General features: G+C 44.9%; 1 protein-coding gene across 1 annotated transcript in view; it reads left to right on the top strand.

Moving 5' to 3' along the window:
* LOC142579876 (MAM and LDL-receptor class A domain-containing protein 1-like) overlaps nucleotides 1–16,839 on the top strand; it is a 120,456-nt gene that overhangs the window by 65,464 nt on the left and 38,153 nt on the right. The window contains exons 29-36 of the mRNA XM_075690513.1: nucleotides 1,841–1,995; nucleotides 4,442–4,526; nucleotides 6,024–6,182; nucleotides 6,866–6,971; nucleotides 7,532–7,679; nucleotides 10,843–10,936; nucleotides 12,640–12,750; nucleotides 13,663–13,910. Coding sequence (XP_075546628.1) covers nucleotides 1,841–1,995; nucleotides 4,442–4,526; nucleotides 6,024–6,182; nucleotides 6,866–6,971; nucleotides 7,532–7,679; nucleotides 10,843–10,936; nucleotides 12,640–12,750; nucleotides 13,663–13,910 — 1,106 coding nt within the window. The remainder of the gene's footprint in view (nucleotides 1–1,840; nucleotides 1,996–4,441; nucleotides 4,527–6,023; nucleotides 6,183–6,865; nucleotides 6,972–7,531; nucleotides 7,680–10,842; nucleotides 10,937–12,639; nucleotides 12,751–13,662; nucleotides 13,911–16,839) is intronic.

Raw genomic sequence — 16,839 nt, forward strand, 5'->3', positions numbered from 1 at the left:
CTTATATTAGTATTGCACGTACTGCTCGCACTTACATTGTGTCTGCGGAATTTTTCATCCAGACAAGTATCGATACGAAGCAGAACCTCAAACTAACGCGTTTCTTGTTACCGCAACTGCGCCATTCCTTAACGAAACGAACATCTTATTTACACAATGAAAGGCACAAAAAATTGTTACATTTCTGGGTGGTATAGCGTTCGTAAGTAAAACGTGGTCGAGCCTCACTCGCGCAACCTTAGGCAACTTCCATTCATTTGGTTTATTTTCTGTTAAGGCCGAGGAATTATAGAGAAAAATGGGCAGTATCAAATCGAAAAACGCATTTTTGCAGCGTAGGGTCTCAACCAGTTGTTAACAAGGGCTTTTTTGAATTCGGTGGCATCGACATTGCAACCACGAAAGCAGGAAGGTGGTTACATGCGGCGCTTGTTGTGAAAAAGAAACAATAACACGCGTTCAAACTCAGCAGAAATTTATATGACTTGATGCGAATATTTTTCTGCTTTTGTCAGATTGTAATTTCCCTGAATTTGTTTACCTTACCTGCGTTTGTCCAATGAGTTGCACATTTAGTTTATTATTCTAATTTTGTTTAAGCACACCACTGTCATAAGGCCTCTATGCTGTTATTCGGTGCATAGAAATTAAATAGTGAATGCATGAGTGAATAAATGAATGAGCAATATTATAATGAAGCTTGTAAGGATAAAATATCGCCGCAACTGTTCAAGCTCAATGTGAATCATTAGTATACTATGCCTATTGCACATGTTAAGATTTTGTATTCAGTTTGTCGGAGCTCTTGCTTCTGCGAATGCGAATTTGGTATTTCTTTTCAAATGCACCCGTTACCGTGGCTGCGATTGTTCTGTGTGTGAGCATTTAATCAGAGAGTGAAATAACCTTGGCGTCGGCTAATTCAGTCATGCTCGGTGAAAATAAGCTAAAATAGACAAAAACGATTTCCTAGCTGTAAATGTTCATTGATCGTGTACGAACTCGTTCCTTCATTCGTTACGAACTCGTTCCTCGAAAGAGTAAACAAGTTCATTAATCATGTTCATCATGTTCCTTAATCAACTAGCTATTCCTGATATTGTTTTTTCTATTGTTTGTTTTCTTTTTGCCACTCAAATGTATTCTTCAATTGATTGACATATGTATGCACTCACTCCTGCAATATCTTGCTATGCAAGATGGCAGTATATGTAAATAAATAAATAAATAAATAAATAAATAAATAAATAAATAAATAAAAGAAGTTTGAATAATTGTTTTCTTCGAGCAACCTCACTCAACTTCCAATTTAAGCTTTATTTAATTTTGGTATCACGCATTGCACCGAAAACGCTAGTTTGTTTTTGCGTTCAATATAACTTTCAAATTCAACGAGAGCAAGCTATCTTCTGGGCACGTATTTGGAACTTTTTAATTCAGCGTTACTTTGTAATAGCAAAACACTGACCAATCGTGATGGCTCAAACAGCACTTGCATCCAGGGTTTTTCAATGGCGTAGTTTTTACCACCAGAAGCTTTTGGTAAATCATGTTAGGGACGACTCAGTAAAATGTTCTAAGACAACATTGAGCACTTAGATTTCCGTGACGTATGGTTTGACGCGAACTTGGTTGGAATGCAATATATGTTGCTGGTATTAGGCCAGCAGCAGAACGAGACAGTCACATAATGTATACCAGCCGGTGAAGAAAAAAAACAGTGGATTGAGTGTCTATTTTTCTTTAAACCACGCGAATAAAAAGCAGTGTTTGCCTTGCGAAACAATCAAACCAGGACACATCAGATTAGTTAATGATTTCGTTTTTCTCTCTCCCGCAGCTTCATCCATTCTCATTTTTGGAGTTTTGCCTAAATCAGCAACGAGCACTGCGTCTTCAACAGCGCATCAGCTCTCAGTGCTGACTGGACGAGTGCAAACCGGCAGATGGACCAAGGCGTCTATTAAGACGGGGAACTGGGATGCTGGAGCGAGGGTGAGATAAAGAAATCGACGATTACAGGGTCTTTCTTTGTGTATGGCTATCTACTGACGAGTGTCCCCTACCCATGAAGAAGAATTTAACGACCTTACTTGCATGCCGTGTCTCATACGCAGGCGCCATTCTCCCCCAAGCCTCTAGCCTTGTATTGCCTTACTTCTGCATATTATTCTTGCTGTGGCTGATTTAAAACGTTAATGCTTGTCGAATTCCTCAGATTCGGTCTGCTACTTGTGGCTAAGAGGAATAAAGTGCGGTTAAAAGACATGCTAAAACAAAGGATTGGTTTAACGCCCCCAGGTTTACTAACTACCACGTCTAGCATGCATTGCTAGTCAAACGGCCTATACAGTTCAAACAGTGAAACCTACACTAAAATTCTTTACTTGCACTGTCCTCAAATGTGTATTTTCTAAGCGCTATTCATTGGCATCGCACCCGCTTGCTTTTGTAGTAAATTGAGCAAAGCTGCCGATCTGCCCACGAAGACACCCAGACGCGTCCAATACCTTTGGCGAGATCGGACGTTGCCGGGTAACTTCGCCTACTTGCACGCAAAAAGTCACAATATTTCTGGAGTTGAAGTACCTTCAATTACCGATTGCATATACTGGACCCCATGCTACGGCTACAGCGACCATCTAGCTTTTCTCGCTGCGAAACAACCTTTCTGTGCCACTTGCGGTTGGCAGTGGGGTTCACGAACGCCTACTCCTATCATATGGGACAGGTCGAGAGCCCGGTGTGCGACTCATGTAGATGCTAGGAAACCATCGGGCACCTATTGTGTGCCTGCCATTGCTATGACGAACAACACCTCTCTGCGCGGAAAAAAAAACATTTATCCGACTAGACTCAAGACCGTTCACCGAGTCAAAGATACTCGGACCGTGACCACACCCGTCACTGGCACGAAAAGCGATTCGTGCACTAGTACACTACTTGAAGTGTACAGGCTTAAGAGACCAGTTATAGTGTCCCTGTGTATCCTCCCACACGCAGTTAGTGCTTACTCTCTCCCTTTCTCCTCTTTCCATTCCCTTTACCTAACCCCAGTGTACGGTAGCAAACCTGGTGCTCGTCTGGTTGACCTCCCGGCCTTTCCTGTCCTTGCTCTCTTTTTCTACCAGCAAAGCCCATCGAAAAATTATATTTATTGCATAGTTCATACAAACGCTGGGCTTACGTCTTAGGTGATCGAAATGCAAAAATACACGCAGTCTGAAGAAGCAGTAAAGAACAACACTGATTTTTCCATCTTTGAAGCTCTGATTGGTGTAGCTGTGTGTCCACAAATATATTCACAGCAAAACGCCAACTTTATAAAAATGTAAATATTGTTACTGAGGATGTAAGCAGCCCTGTCTGTCCTTGAAAATACGTCCAAATTAAGTTGTAGTAGAGAGCTTGCATCTACTAGTGCGGGTTGGCCATTGCATCTGTATGAGTAATTAGTGCACATATACGTTTCCACTGCTTCTTTTTACCGTAACAGCGGGTAGAGGTTACAATACTATGGTTATAGGGTCCTCCTATGCAGCCAAGCAATAATATATTTAATTTTCCAGGTGCAACTGCAGCTCGCTCGGTAAATATCAGCTGGCGTTCGATTCGCTAAACCAGCGGCACCCTGAGGCTATTCGCGGTGCTTGAGCTTCCGATATAACTTTTTTTATATATTAAGGAAAATGTCAGTTTCGACGATTAGCGAAGCACTGAAAGCACTGGCGCTCAAAATAGTAGCCAGGTTTGACGTTGCGCTTGAGCTTCTCCCGCGGTGCTCCATGACGCAACTCAACACGTGAGACTCCTTATAGAGAGCAGCTGGAACATCACCTTGGGGAAAAAGCAGGCCTGTCAAAACACTGGCGTGCGTGGCGAGGAACGTCAGTGTTACTGGCGTTGCAGATACAATGCTGCGCGACACGAGACCGACGGAAAACCATCGCCGTTTGTCGGCACCCTATAAAGGAGGAGGTATATGTAGTTGAACGTTTCTTGTCCGTGGCCCTCAGGCCAGTGTGTGCGCACCACCTTATATGGCATGCACACAGCTCCCTAGCAGGAACGCTAATAAGCCTGCGTACACAACGCCCATGCCAGCAGCTGAAGTCGGAACGTTGCCCAGACTCCGTCAGAGCTGACTGAGTTGATCGGGAGACTGCGTGAACTTGACTTGGTAGTCTGTGATGCCGAATGGCACTGCGAGTCTTTGATGAAGAGACCTTGTAACACTACATTCGAAAGCATCGATAGCAGGACACCACGGTGACTCGAACCCGTGCCGAGGTTATCACCAAGGTGTGAACCTTGATCGTTACTCAGACAGCTTCATAGGAGTGCAGTGTTTCCCGCTTTTATGAGCATACCATGACAATTTCACGAAAAGAAGCTTTCTTTGGTCGCGTTATTCAGTAGAATTCCTTTTTCTACTTCGCAGTTCTTTTATGAAGCCGGCGCACCTGGAATGAGTATCGATCAGACCAAGTACCTCAACTGTCATCCAGACACCCAGAGTGAAGGATGTGAGTGCATGGAAATTTAATGCGTCGTATGCTGACACATTGAATGACTTTAAAACAGCGTATGACCAGAAGTGCCAAGGCATTTGTTTTCACCCCTTGCAACTGTGCATCTTAAGAGTATATTTTGACGTGGCTTAAAGCCGCAATAGTGTATATATAAAGTGAAGGCTTTTTCCGTGGTTGATGAGTTGTCTTGAAAGGTCCTGGCATTTTGCTTCTATTAAATGCGTCAACTTCTCACCGGAATAGTGTTAATGAATTAATAAGTACCAATAAATTACAAGGTCTTGTACCTAAGCTATACACATTTGTTAAATTCGTTACGTTCAGCGCTTAGATAGATAGTATTTCAAGTCTTAGTGTTCATTTATTCATCATAGTCCCTGTCCTAATTTACATCACTAAAGAATAGAAAATTTAGAATGTTGCTTTGTTTAGGAACGCCAGAGTGCAAAAGTAGATTTGTTTTTAAGTAGCATAATGATTAACTTTGTTGTGTTATTTCGGAGTTTATCTTACGTATTGACATTTTTTCTGGACGATAGTCGTTTAACAGCGTTTATTATCTCGCTAGTCTCTATATCTAGAAATTTCATCGCCAAGTGATTGTGTTTCGTGTCTGTTTATCAAATGAATCATTATCGAGTCCTGTTACGTGATGGCGCACGTAGTGATATATTTCTTGAACATGTTAACAAAAAATAATTCATTTTCAATATTTTCCCGTGTCTACTTGTTGTTTCTGCTTAGTTTTTACAGAAAACATTGCTTCAGTAAGCGCATAACTGATGTCAATTTGTCTAAGGATAGAATGCAAGGTCTTACCATAGCCTTAATCAAGAGCCCCACAAATTGATCACCTCTACGTTTTTCACATCAAAATTATTTGCAGAAGTGAGCATGCCTATGCATTAGTCTTCTTGTGCGATTCGGCTACTGTCTTTGTGCGTGTCTGTGTTTGTTTATATTGTTCAACTTTCCTTGCTCCGCTTTATTCTGTTCTGCTAGTTTGATGGCTCTATATGGCTAACTTGACCGTCTTGTTGGTACGCAATTTAGAATGAAGAGCAGGAGGGTTGGGACTTCGTCACTCATTCTTCATATTCAATATTCGTGCTTTCTCGCAATCAACATCATTTAGTTATGTATTAAAAAAAATCAGTTATGATCGCTATAGTACAAATAAATATTGTGTCCATCATATGGCTCACTCATAATACACGAGATTTTTTATGATCGATTGTACCATATTGTAACTATTTATTTTTGTTCTCTCAATTTCTGAATGTGCATTGTACGTGCGCCACTCATGAAATCACTGATTCGTGAGTGATTCACTGTTCTTCCACTCGGGTCGAAGGTTTGTCACAATTACCGGCCTTTAGCGTTGCCTTACTTTTTTTTCGCGAAGAAACTAAGATAAAAGCTTTTTCTCTTTCCACGCCGCTGAGGCCTGAATATTTCTAGAATAGACCAGATGACCTTTACCATTTTCAGGGGAGGCCTCCCGTCATGTGAGCTGCGACTTCTCGGCGCCCCTCGACTGCGGATGGTTTCCAGAACGCTCAGCCGCCACCCTAAGATGGGTGCTTTACACCGGGGGCGCAGGAACAGCGAGACTCAGGTGGCAGCCCACGGACAGCGGGGCGCGCAACGGTGCGTGCCATTCTGACTCAATCGGCACAGTGTCAGATATTTATACTGTCAGTTACAGCATCACAGGCAAACTAAATAATAAGAACTGACGAGACAAGGCCCTGAATGTACGAGTGCATAAAAAGTATCCTTTCAGCACAGCGTACGCACACGAACTGAGAAATCTATACAAGAGCCAAAGTTATCAATAGTACTGCAATATTGTTCCTTTATGCTACAATGGATTCGATGATGCGAATGTTGACGATGGCGATAATAATTCTCTCTTTCCTCTGTGTGTCTCTGAGTAACGCAAGGGCATGTCAAGCACGCGCAATTGCAAATGCACAAATTTGCATTTGTGCAGTGCCCGCAAAGTGTGAACAAATTGGCACTCACGTTGGCGGAGATGAAAACTTTCCAGGAAACCGCACATAAGACTAGAATCTCCATAGAAACGTGTGGTTCCTTACCCCTTCAGAAAGGCTAGTATCCTTGTGGACGGTGTAGCCGATATGTGGTAGTAATTGTCAGAACTAAATCCTAGGGTTGCTGCAAACAATATTTCTGTGAAGCATGACGAGACTCAGAATGCAGAAAGATATTGTGCCTATTTATTGGGAAAAGTTCAACCCGAAACGCAGCTCTGACTTCTGTGATGGTTCTTTCTACAAAAGACTGAACCACAAAACTTTCACTCCTAGGTGCCTACATGTATGCCAGAAACAGGTTCTTCCAGGAGAAAATTGCTCACCTGGTCTCTGTCCGGATGAGCCCGACACCTGAAAATGGACGCTGTTTCACATTCTGGTAAGGCTTATCTTCTCCAATATTCTATATCCTCGTGTATCAATAATTCCTTTATTCTGCCAAAAATTTACACACGAACATAGTAACTTCTGTATTGAAATACCCTGCTGCTATAAAAAGATGCTGCGGCGTGAATAGATAACGAAGTCAAATTTTCAGCAACAGTAAAAAAAAAGCGAGAGCCGTTCGCACCAAACCTAATAGTCAATAAGGAAATTTGGGCTACAAGCAACAATCCATTCGTAATTAAGTGATTGTAAGATAGAGCCCACGTTAGCTGATCGATCGTAATCATCGTCTTCAATTCTGCTAGACATCTATGTCAACGTGCCTGAAACTGACGCGACAGGAAACTCACGCTGACAAAAGGCGTCAGCCCGTCTGAACATTCTCACGGTGACTTCCGTTGTCACTCTTGAAGCGAAACTATGTCCGGCCAATAATATAGTATGATCCTGAAGGCTATGAGCCAAAAGAATGGCCGTTCATTTGCTGGTTACATAATGGGATTAGCTCACGTTACTGTGAGCGCTTGCGGTGAGGTGTTGTTCTCGTCCCAGGTACAACATGTGGCACCCAAACCTCGGGCAGCTTAACCTTCTACGGCGCGTGGACAATGCGACCAGCATCTTGTGGTCGCGTTCTGGACCTCAGGGCAAGGCTTGGCAGCAGGCGCAGATACCAGTGCTATCCGACGACCCATTCCAGGTAAGCTTGAAGCTCAGTTTTCAAATGCTCCAGTTGTAGAGTCATAAGTAAACATTCCCTTGGAGTGCATGCTAGGCACACATAATGCTGTTCCATGTATCATAGTTGTTTAGGGTAAAATTTTCGAATACCAGCAGAAGTTGAAATTGTGGGCTCTCTTGCCACATGGTTTGTAGAAACGAAGCCGTTCTAAAAGCAATGCCCACGACAGCGGAAGCGTTCCATTCGTAAAGCTCGACCAACGTCAACTTAATAGGGGACAGATGCAAAGAACCACTGTATAGTGCTCAGCATTCGTGCTCTCACTCATTTGAATAATGTTTAATGTAAATTTCTGATAAATGCAGTTTGCTAGGTGGTGCAGATTTTCTCCTAAGAAATTTCACTAACAATCTTGCAGCTCACAAAACAAATCAGCTCCGCTCTTGTGTGGTCTTCGAGTCATTCGTGTCCCGTCTTGTATTGGGCTAGTAATCCCTTAGTCTCAAATTTGCCATTTTCGATATGATATTCCGCCTTAGCTTTATTAGATACAGAGATACTTGCGAAGTAAAGGCGCACTGATCGTGGCCCCCTGCCAGCTTTATTTAGAGCAGCTATTTGCTTTTACGAACAGCACTAACAAATGCCATATCTAGGCTCCTGCAATTTTGCTGATATGCTCAGCTAGGCGGTGCTTGGCAGCACGAACAATTTCGCCAATAATTTCGCTAATACTTTAACCAGTCTAATAACTTATTCATTAATAACTTTAAGGTACATCTGGCTTTGTCCTAAATTCCTAAGTATCCTAAATTTAGCACCACTTTGGAAATAAAAGAAAAATGTACTACTTGCTGAGCTTTAGAGTGCCAAACAACGATATACTTATGAGGCACGCATAGTGGGAGGCTTTGAATTAATTTTGACCACCTGGAGTTCTCTAACGGGCAGCTAATGCGTGGTACGCAGGCGTTTTTGCATTTCGCCCCCATGTAAATGCGGTCGCCGCAGCCAGGATTCGATCCGGCGTCCTCGGGCTTAGCAGAGCGACGAAGAAGCCGCTACGCCACCACGGCGGCTCTCGCTTTTGCGATATGCCAGCTTAAAGGGCGCTACGAAATACATTGTGATTTCAGTTAACTGTTGCCGAAAAGCGTTCCTCCAACAATTTAGGACTATCCTATAATTGGACCGCCGAGGAATCTTCTGACAAGCATTAGGGACGAATTTTTCGAAAGGGGTGCTAGCCTTAAGATTTGTACTGGTCAGACGTAGTTGAAAACTCCTGAGCTTTTTTTTTCGCAAAATAACCGTGTCCCTAAAGTATGCAATTAAAAGCTAATTTTCATCATTTTTCTCACTAGCAAAATTTATTTGATATTTTCACTCCTGGGCCAATGTCGGCCTACCGCCTAACCTGTCAGTAAAAATGACAGGCGCCTGGATTTAACAGTGTTTTTAAAGTCTGCGGCCTCCGACTGCGTCATTTTCCCCATTAATTTACACTGAAAACCAACGTATTACGTGTTTTTAACTGGTGCCGTCCTGAACACTCCGTCGGGATTGGTGAAAAAACACTCCGTGGATAGCATACGCTGCTGGGGACATTGCAACTAAGTTTCGCAGTCATGCACGGCACCTGCTCCTCACTCGTTTCTGGACGTTTTATTTCGTCATATAGCAGATTCCCATACGCGGCTGCTTTTGGCCTATAGCGGACATAAATCAAGAAGAGTGTTCGGATGAGTGCGCTTCTTTCCACTGTTACTCTGCGTATTTATTGACGCAGTTTATTAAACAGGCTGAAGTAAGTGAAAATATGCCTATGAGTGTCGATAATAACTATGCACTTCCGCAAGAAGCCGACTGTCGTCTGATCGCACTCTGTCGTGGCGGCCCACATAGGAAATAAACTTTGGCCACCCTGCTTAAAGATGTCATAGCCATCAGCTCTCCCTAATTTCGACTAGGTTTAAGCACTTAACTAGCCTCGAACCATTCGAAACTTAAGGCCAGACCACACGCACGCTTGCCAGCGCACGCTCAGTCCTGACCGCTCCTTGTTAGACGCATGGGTAGACTTCGCTTCGTATTGAGCCATTGTTAGCACTTCGAAATGCACAAGTTGGATGCGGCTACTATTCCTCGGTCAAGCTGACGCAGGACAAAGTCGGTCCGCACCACGTAGCACGGCCAGACTAGAGCATATGATCGCGAGCAGTCCTTCAGACCATGTAGTACAAACTGCACAAAGCAAATTCGGCGTGTACGCTCTACAGTTGCATGTGGCTGTGGTCTGCGACGTAGCGTAGATACCGAGGCCTACACGGGGTGCCTCGACGAGTCCACCGGTTGACCGTACTGCGGCTCTGTGGTCCCTAACATACATTACGGCTCACTGAGGACAACCGCGTTTCGCCCGTTGTTGGCGTCAAAATCGGAAGTGGTGGCGTCTACGTGAACATCCGAAATCAGATTTGAACTTTGCGCCACGGTGAGAGTTAGTAGGCGGAGCGTAGTAGGCATGTGCCACCCTGCCGTAGCCTTCGCAGTGCGAGGTATTCAAGAAGGAGCGCAAGCACCGCGAATGGCGTGTTCGATTGCAAATTACTCTGCCGCTGCGGCGCGCATTGAAATACTTCATGCGGCAAGGTATTTCCGAAATACTCTAATTGAACTTCAAATACATTTCTCGACTTCTATGTTAAGTGGTTCAGGGCGCTTTAAAATATGCGTAAGCATTATATCGGACATACTTGTCGATGAGTTCACCTCCAATTCAACAGCACATCATGAGAAGCACTTCAGATTTTATCATTTTCGCTCGGTTTCTCAACTAATCCATCAAATGTGCATGCAGTGTAGTTTTACACACTTATTGTTGCATGTATGATCTTAATTGATGCGATCAGCTTTCGACCGTTCATCGATAAAGGCGCATGGTAGGTATATACAAAGAATAATATGTCAATGTATCAGTTGCCTGGGCCATGAAAACACCGCGGCAGGTGCTGCACAGGCATATCTTGATACTACAATGAAACTACAAACAAGCTTCCTAAATTCATTTTAGGACAATCATTCAGTTATTCTAAACTTAAGCACAAATGCGAGTATGCTTGTAATAATCAATTGCTTAGGTTTTGTGCTATTTATCCAAGTTATTTCGCTACACTTGCAGCTTGTTTTTGAGGCCATTTTGAAACCTCAAAACCCTGGTATGATTGCCATCGACAACTTCGAGCTCAAGAATGGCTCATGTGACGCAAAGAATGGTAAGAACAAAGTGTTATTGTGCAGCATCAATACTTTACGCTCATTCCCTGTTGCGGGGGCCTTTGAAGCTTTTAAAATACGAAAGAAATGCTGGGTATACCGAGAGCTACATTGCTCATGCTAGCAGAAGTGCTTGCCTTGTAACAACCTACTTTGCGCAAATGTAAGCAACTCTTAAAATGCAGACGTTGGCGATCAGTTTCACTTTAGTGCTACAAGGACCTTTCTCGGCCCATATTGAGACGATGAAGGGTGAGTAGCATATCGGCACAACACACTGCAAACAGCACGGAGAACAGGAAAAATGGATGATGGGACAATAATGATAATTTGAAACTGTATATCTTGTAAGTGAAATGCAGGATACAAACAGAAAGAAAAAAACAGTCATTGTCACTAAATTGGTGAGACATCGTAACACAACGAAAAAGCTTCTAACGGTGTGACAGTAAAACCGAGGTATGTAAATTGGTGTGTTGTGAAAGCGCTTGAAGGCTTTGCTGTTAGGTCGATACACCAACAAATATGAGAAATCAGTGGTCCAAACTGCCCCGGCCGATAACAGGGCCGGTACACAGTGGCATTCGAAGCTATTTACTAGGAAAAGCTAGGAAGAGGAAGGGAAGCTCCGAATAAAGTAAAAGGCGTGAAAGGTGTAACAACAACGAAGGGCCTCGAGGAAAGATTTTGAAAGAAAACGGAAGGCTATGGCGAAGATTCTGAAGAATAGAACAATGTAGCATGACAGCGGAATGACTTGAATAAGCAATGCGAAGCGACAGTAAAAGCTACATATCATTTTTAGTCATAAAGGAGCAGAAGAAAAACGATGAAACGGACAGCGAAAGAACGGAATTGCAGCAGCAAAACGAAAAATACAAATTCAAAAGGATAGCGCCTAATGCTGCAGTACGTGCTACTTTGATGCTGCGTTCATCTTAATGTCGCTTGTACCCACGAGCGATATTTTTTAGAACATTTCATACTGGGACAACCAGAAAATCGGGCTCCCGGACACTTCAAATAGAGCTATGTAAGGAAGGGGCAGTGGTCGTTTGACATCTGCCTGTACGACTAAAATGGAGTACACCCATATTCGTTACTTTCTCACTTATTTCTTATATCCACAGTTTCTGCTCGAACGGATGTGCCAGATTCAGTTTTGTGACTGCGCGATTGAGTCGTCTAACATTCTTAGTGTTACGAACACAAGCACGTAGGTAGCCAGAACAATAGCCCCCAGGAGAAATGCGAGCCGCTGCCGTGTCTTAATTTCTAGCGCTCATTGGTCACATTTAGAGTTTGTGGGTTTGACACCCACTAGGGGCTTGATTTCCAACCTGCAAGTTTTCTCGCCTATCACTAGTAAAGAACGCAAAACTAAATTTAAATTTAGAACCATTCCATATTAATTTAGTATTATGATTTTACTAACTGTAGTTCAGTACTGACATACTTTTCCTCAAAGTGCTCAACGCCCTTTCTCATTTTTAAAACTTTCATTCGTTTGCTTCACAGCGTGTTTGCTTTGCAGAATTGTCACCAGACAAACAAGTGCTTCGGTTCTTGCGCGCCCACTTCCTTCAATAGGAAAATTTTAAAATAAAAAGACTACACAATGCTCCCTTTGACCGAAGAGGCGTTGTATACTAAGTTGTATACCATTTTTTTCTAAACTACGCATTTCTTTCGATCCTAATAGTGTGCACGTTTGAAACTGGATCATGTGGCTGGGAACTTCACAACTGGGAAGTAACAAAAGGCAGCAGTGTCATGCTACCCACGGCAGACCACGGAAGCCAGTCAGCTGTAGGTAAGAGTGGGACATTGCGTAGTTTTCTGACATCCTTCTATTCAGCAAAGTACTGTTGGCGCCATGTAGCCGTACCTGAACCTTGTGCTATTAAGCTCCATACATGATCATCAGCAGCAGCCAACGGCTGTTATTATTGAAACGCATGTTGCCAGAATGAAACCTCCGCGAAATTTTCAGAGATGTCTCTTCGGATTCATAATCTAGAGGCACTCCTAGCTCCTATAATCAAGGCAGATTTCTAATTTGATTTAGGGTGGCGGTGGCTTAGCGTGCCTAAACGTTACATGCGAGCTATGACAAATTACTCAGTAGGAAAGCTTTGGATTCGTGTCGGTGATCAGGAAAATATTAGCACCTGAATATGAGTATGCAGGTTTTTACGCATTCGGTTGCCTTAGGTGCTGCCTTACCAAACGTGAAAATAAACTTGAGAACCTGTGACGTCGTGGAAAGCTTTAGTATTACAGGGTCTCTAAACTCCAGCAGTTCGCATGCGCTTCAAACAGAACTCACATTGCAGCATGCAGATATTCTTATTGAATTGTGTTGTGTGAATTATTCTATTCAGCATGAGATTTATAACACACTCTGAACAGCAATCTTGTGGCCCTAAGGTACCCTCGTGGCAATCATTAACAAGCAGGCGACTTTGCATACCCGTCTTGGTAGTCCAGTAGCTATAGCGTTACGCTGCTGAGCTCGAAGTCTCGGGTACAATCCGGGCGACGACAGTCGCATTTTGATGGGGCTGAAGTGCAGAAAATGTCCACCCCAGGGACACTGGGGTCGACAGTATCTTCGGGTCGACAGTGTACTGGGGTCGACAGTATTCCAGAGTCTCCAGCTACGACGTGCCCCAGAATCATATCGTAGTTTTACCACGTAAAAAAACACTATTTAATTTTTTAGGCGGATTTGCCCTGGTGAACCCTCCCAATGGCCGCATGGTGAGCCCTCCAGGCTCATACGACACCAGGAAGAACAGGTGTCTCCGCTTCTGGTTCTTCATCGCTGGCGCGACGGAGACACTGAATGTCACACAAGTTGTCGACGATCAGCAAAAGGATGCACTCTGGTTTGGAACGAGGGTGGACGCTCCAACTGAGCGATGGTATTCGGCTGCTGTTGCTTTGACCAGTTATCAAGGATCTGTTTCAGTAAGTACGGCAATAAGCACCGCAAGTAAATCTGGTAGCGTTAGGTAAAGAATGGCGCAAGTTAGCCTAGAATTGTCCTGTGTTCCATAATACAGTGCTTATGTACACTACTTTGAATATGCAGAAAAAAAGGCTTGAAAAAGAAGGCCTGTCACAGATTAAGCACAAGTTGTTTCTTTCTCATTCAGTGTGTCAAAAGAGAGAATATACAGTCTAGTGAGGACTCTTTATAACCTGTGAAAATTCGCAACGTGTTACCGCCAAGTGCAAGTAAAGAACATCGTCCTCTTTGAGTGGGTGCATGCGATAGTTTAATAATATATGATGACAGTCCTATAAACTCCTACGAACCTAATTGAGGTGGCTAAGAAGCTTCGCCGAATTTCTTGCTACATCACGCCGGCCATTCACGCTAGTAAACACCGCTCCTTCACTAAAGTATTCTCGATTGCCATTACGAGAGCCAGTTGGCAGGGAGAGACAATGGTATTCAAATCAATGAGCACTCATATCTTATGAGTAATTCAGTGCCCAGGATAGACGAACAATTTTATTGTGAATATATGAACAGTCAAGGCGAATTTCTACCATAACCATCACCGACTCCGTGATGCCACGTATAAAGTCGAAGTGCTGTAAGATCACATCACGCGCTGTGCACCGTACGTTGTGGGTGCGAGAGCAAACGTGTGGCTTGATGCGCGCCGTCTACTCGCGCCTAGTGTTGGATGTCACGTGCTCAAGCCTGCGCTAGAAAAGGGGCGGGGGGCGAGCTGAGTGTCGGTTAACGTGATCAAGCGCGCGATTAGGGGTACGATGAGGGTGCGCGTCTTTCTTTAGCGCTGCCTTGACTGCGCATAGTTGTCCGCGCATATGAGCGCATGCGTTGCCCGCCGCCGATCGTCGAGGTAATCTGCGGCGGGTGCAAAGGCCATGAACGAGCCAAAACGGCTAGTGCCTGGGAGATGCAATGCAAGGCGTTTATATTCCCCGTTGCCGACTCGCTTCATCACGCCAGCGTTGTGACTGCAAGTGCTAGTGCTCTTCGAGTGAGATATGTTCACTTTTGCCAGGCTGCTCACGACACCATGCTTTTTAAACTCATTACTAAGCGGATGTACGGTCGGTACGGTCGATAATACTGTGTGTACCTTACTTCGTCTAATTGCCTAATACTTTGCAATCGCTGTCGATGGTTCACTTTTCGGGCGAGAGTGATTTAGGGTGCTTTCAAAGCAGTTATCTTCATTACAGTTGTTCTTTAAATTGGGTTTCCTGTAATATTCCACCGATATTTTACTTGCTTCAGTCATTTAGTTAGAGCGTCATTTGCATATAATTGACTAAGGATTAGAATGTAGCAATTACGAATAGGAACATGATTTCTCACTTTGTGGAATTAGGTTAGAATATGTCGTTGGTGTAGACACTGAGAGAAGTGTTATCGCAGATTTCTCTGTGGTTAGCGACCTAAAGTTTTCACCAAACGATTCTTGAAGTTCTCCGGACTCTGTGGACACCTCGCTTTCAGGTGGGACTTTCCATTTTCCTGGGAACCGCACCTTTTCTCCACCCGCCACGTCGCCGCCGCGCTAAGCCTAGCTGGCCGGTCGTTAAGCCTCCGACTGCACCGACTGGGTCTCGGCGGCGTGTCGCGCCTCGGCGCGCGGCGTTTACATCTCCTACCAGAGTGATCCCGCACCTCTGTCTTCGCTATGGAGATCCAGGTCGCCGGCCAGGATATTTCGCCAGATGAAGTGACCGCCCAGTCTGGCTGGCTCACTGCACGATCCCGCCGCTCAAACCGCGGCACGGACAACTTGACCCCGGCCGATGAATCATCTCAAGCCCCAAGTAGCCGGCCCCGCTCTCGGGTGAGGCAGCCCGTTAAAGCTCAAGTTTTGAAGGCGGGCCGCATGCCACCGCTTCCGACGGAGGATATCAAGATTGTCATCCGCCCCAAGGGCGCCCTTCATATAGCCAAGATCGGCAGTCCCGTGGTAACCACCGCCATTCTCCAAGCAGCCAACCTCACGGACGAAGAAAGCTCAGGAGACACTGTCTGCCCGAATACGCAACAAAACATCGTTGTCGTCAGCACACCTCGCCCGGACCATGCAGACCGGTACGCTCTAATTCGCTCTATCCATGTGAACGGCGTCAACCACGAGGTCAATGCATATGAAACCGCAGCTGAGGACACGACGAAGGGGGTCATCCGTGGCATCCCACTCACGGAGACTCCCCAGCAGATCCACAACAAAATTGTCACTGCCCGAAACCCGACAGCCTTGGCAGCCAAGCGCATCGCTTCTACTACAACAGTGATAATCGCTTTTGACGGACTGGATGTGCCTTATCAGGTCCGCTACGGTTCCACGTTACTCCCATGTTCGCTATATCGGAAGCAAATTGACATTTGTTACCAGTGTGGCCGCCTCGGACACCGTATGGACGTTTGTCCCTACCCAAATAACAAGATATGCCGGGGCTGCGGTGTCCGCAACCCCCCCGCCGACCATAACTGTAACCCTAAGTGCTCGCTCTGTGGTGGTCCCCATCTCACCGCGGACAAAAGCTGTGCCGCTCGATATAAAGCCCCGTACGTCATCCGCAAGCGTATCGGAGAACGACGAACAACCAGCCAAGCCCCCTATAAACAAGCCGGCTCCTCCACCCTCAGCACCAGAACCAGGCCACGCTCCCGCGCACCGTCAAGGGGGAGCCGTTCCCGCTCCAGAACTCCATCTCGATCCAGGCAACAACGTTCAAGATCCCGGTCTGCATCGGCTTCACGCATCACATCTACCAACCACAGCAAGGTGAGCTTCGCAGACGCTCTCATGGGCACCTCGCGAGAGGGTCGTAAGATCGCCAACACACAAGTCACCTACCCTCCTCTTTCACCAGAAAACCCAGAAATAGCTCA

This window comes from Dermacentor variabilis, chromosome 4, assembly GCF_050947875.1.
Source record: "Dermacentor variabilis isolate Ectoservices chromosome 4, ASM5094787v1, whole genome shotgun sequence".
Classification (NCBI taxonomy): Eukaryota; Metazoa; Arthropoda; class Arachnida; order Ixodida; family Ixodidae; genus Dermacentor; species Dermacentor variabilis.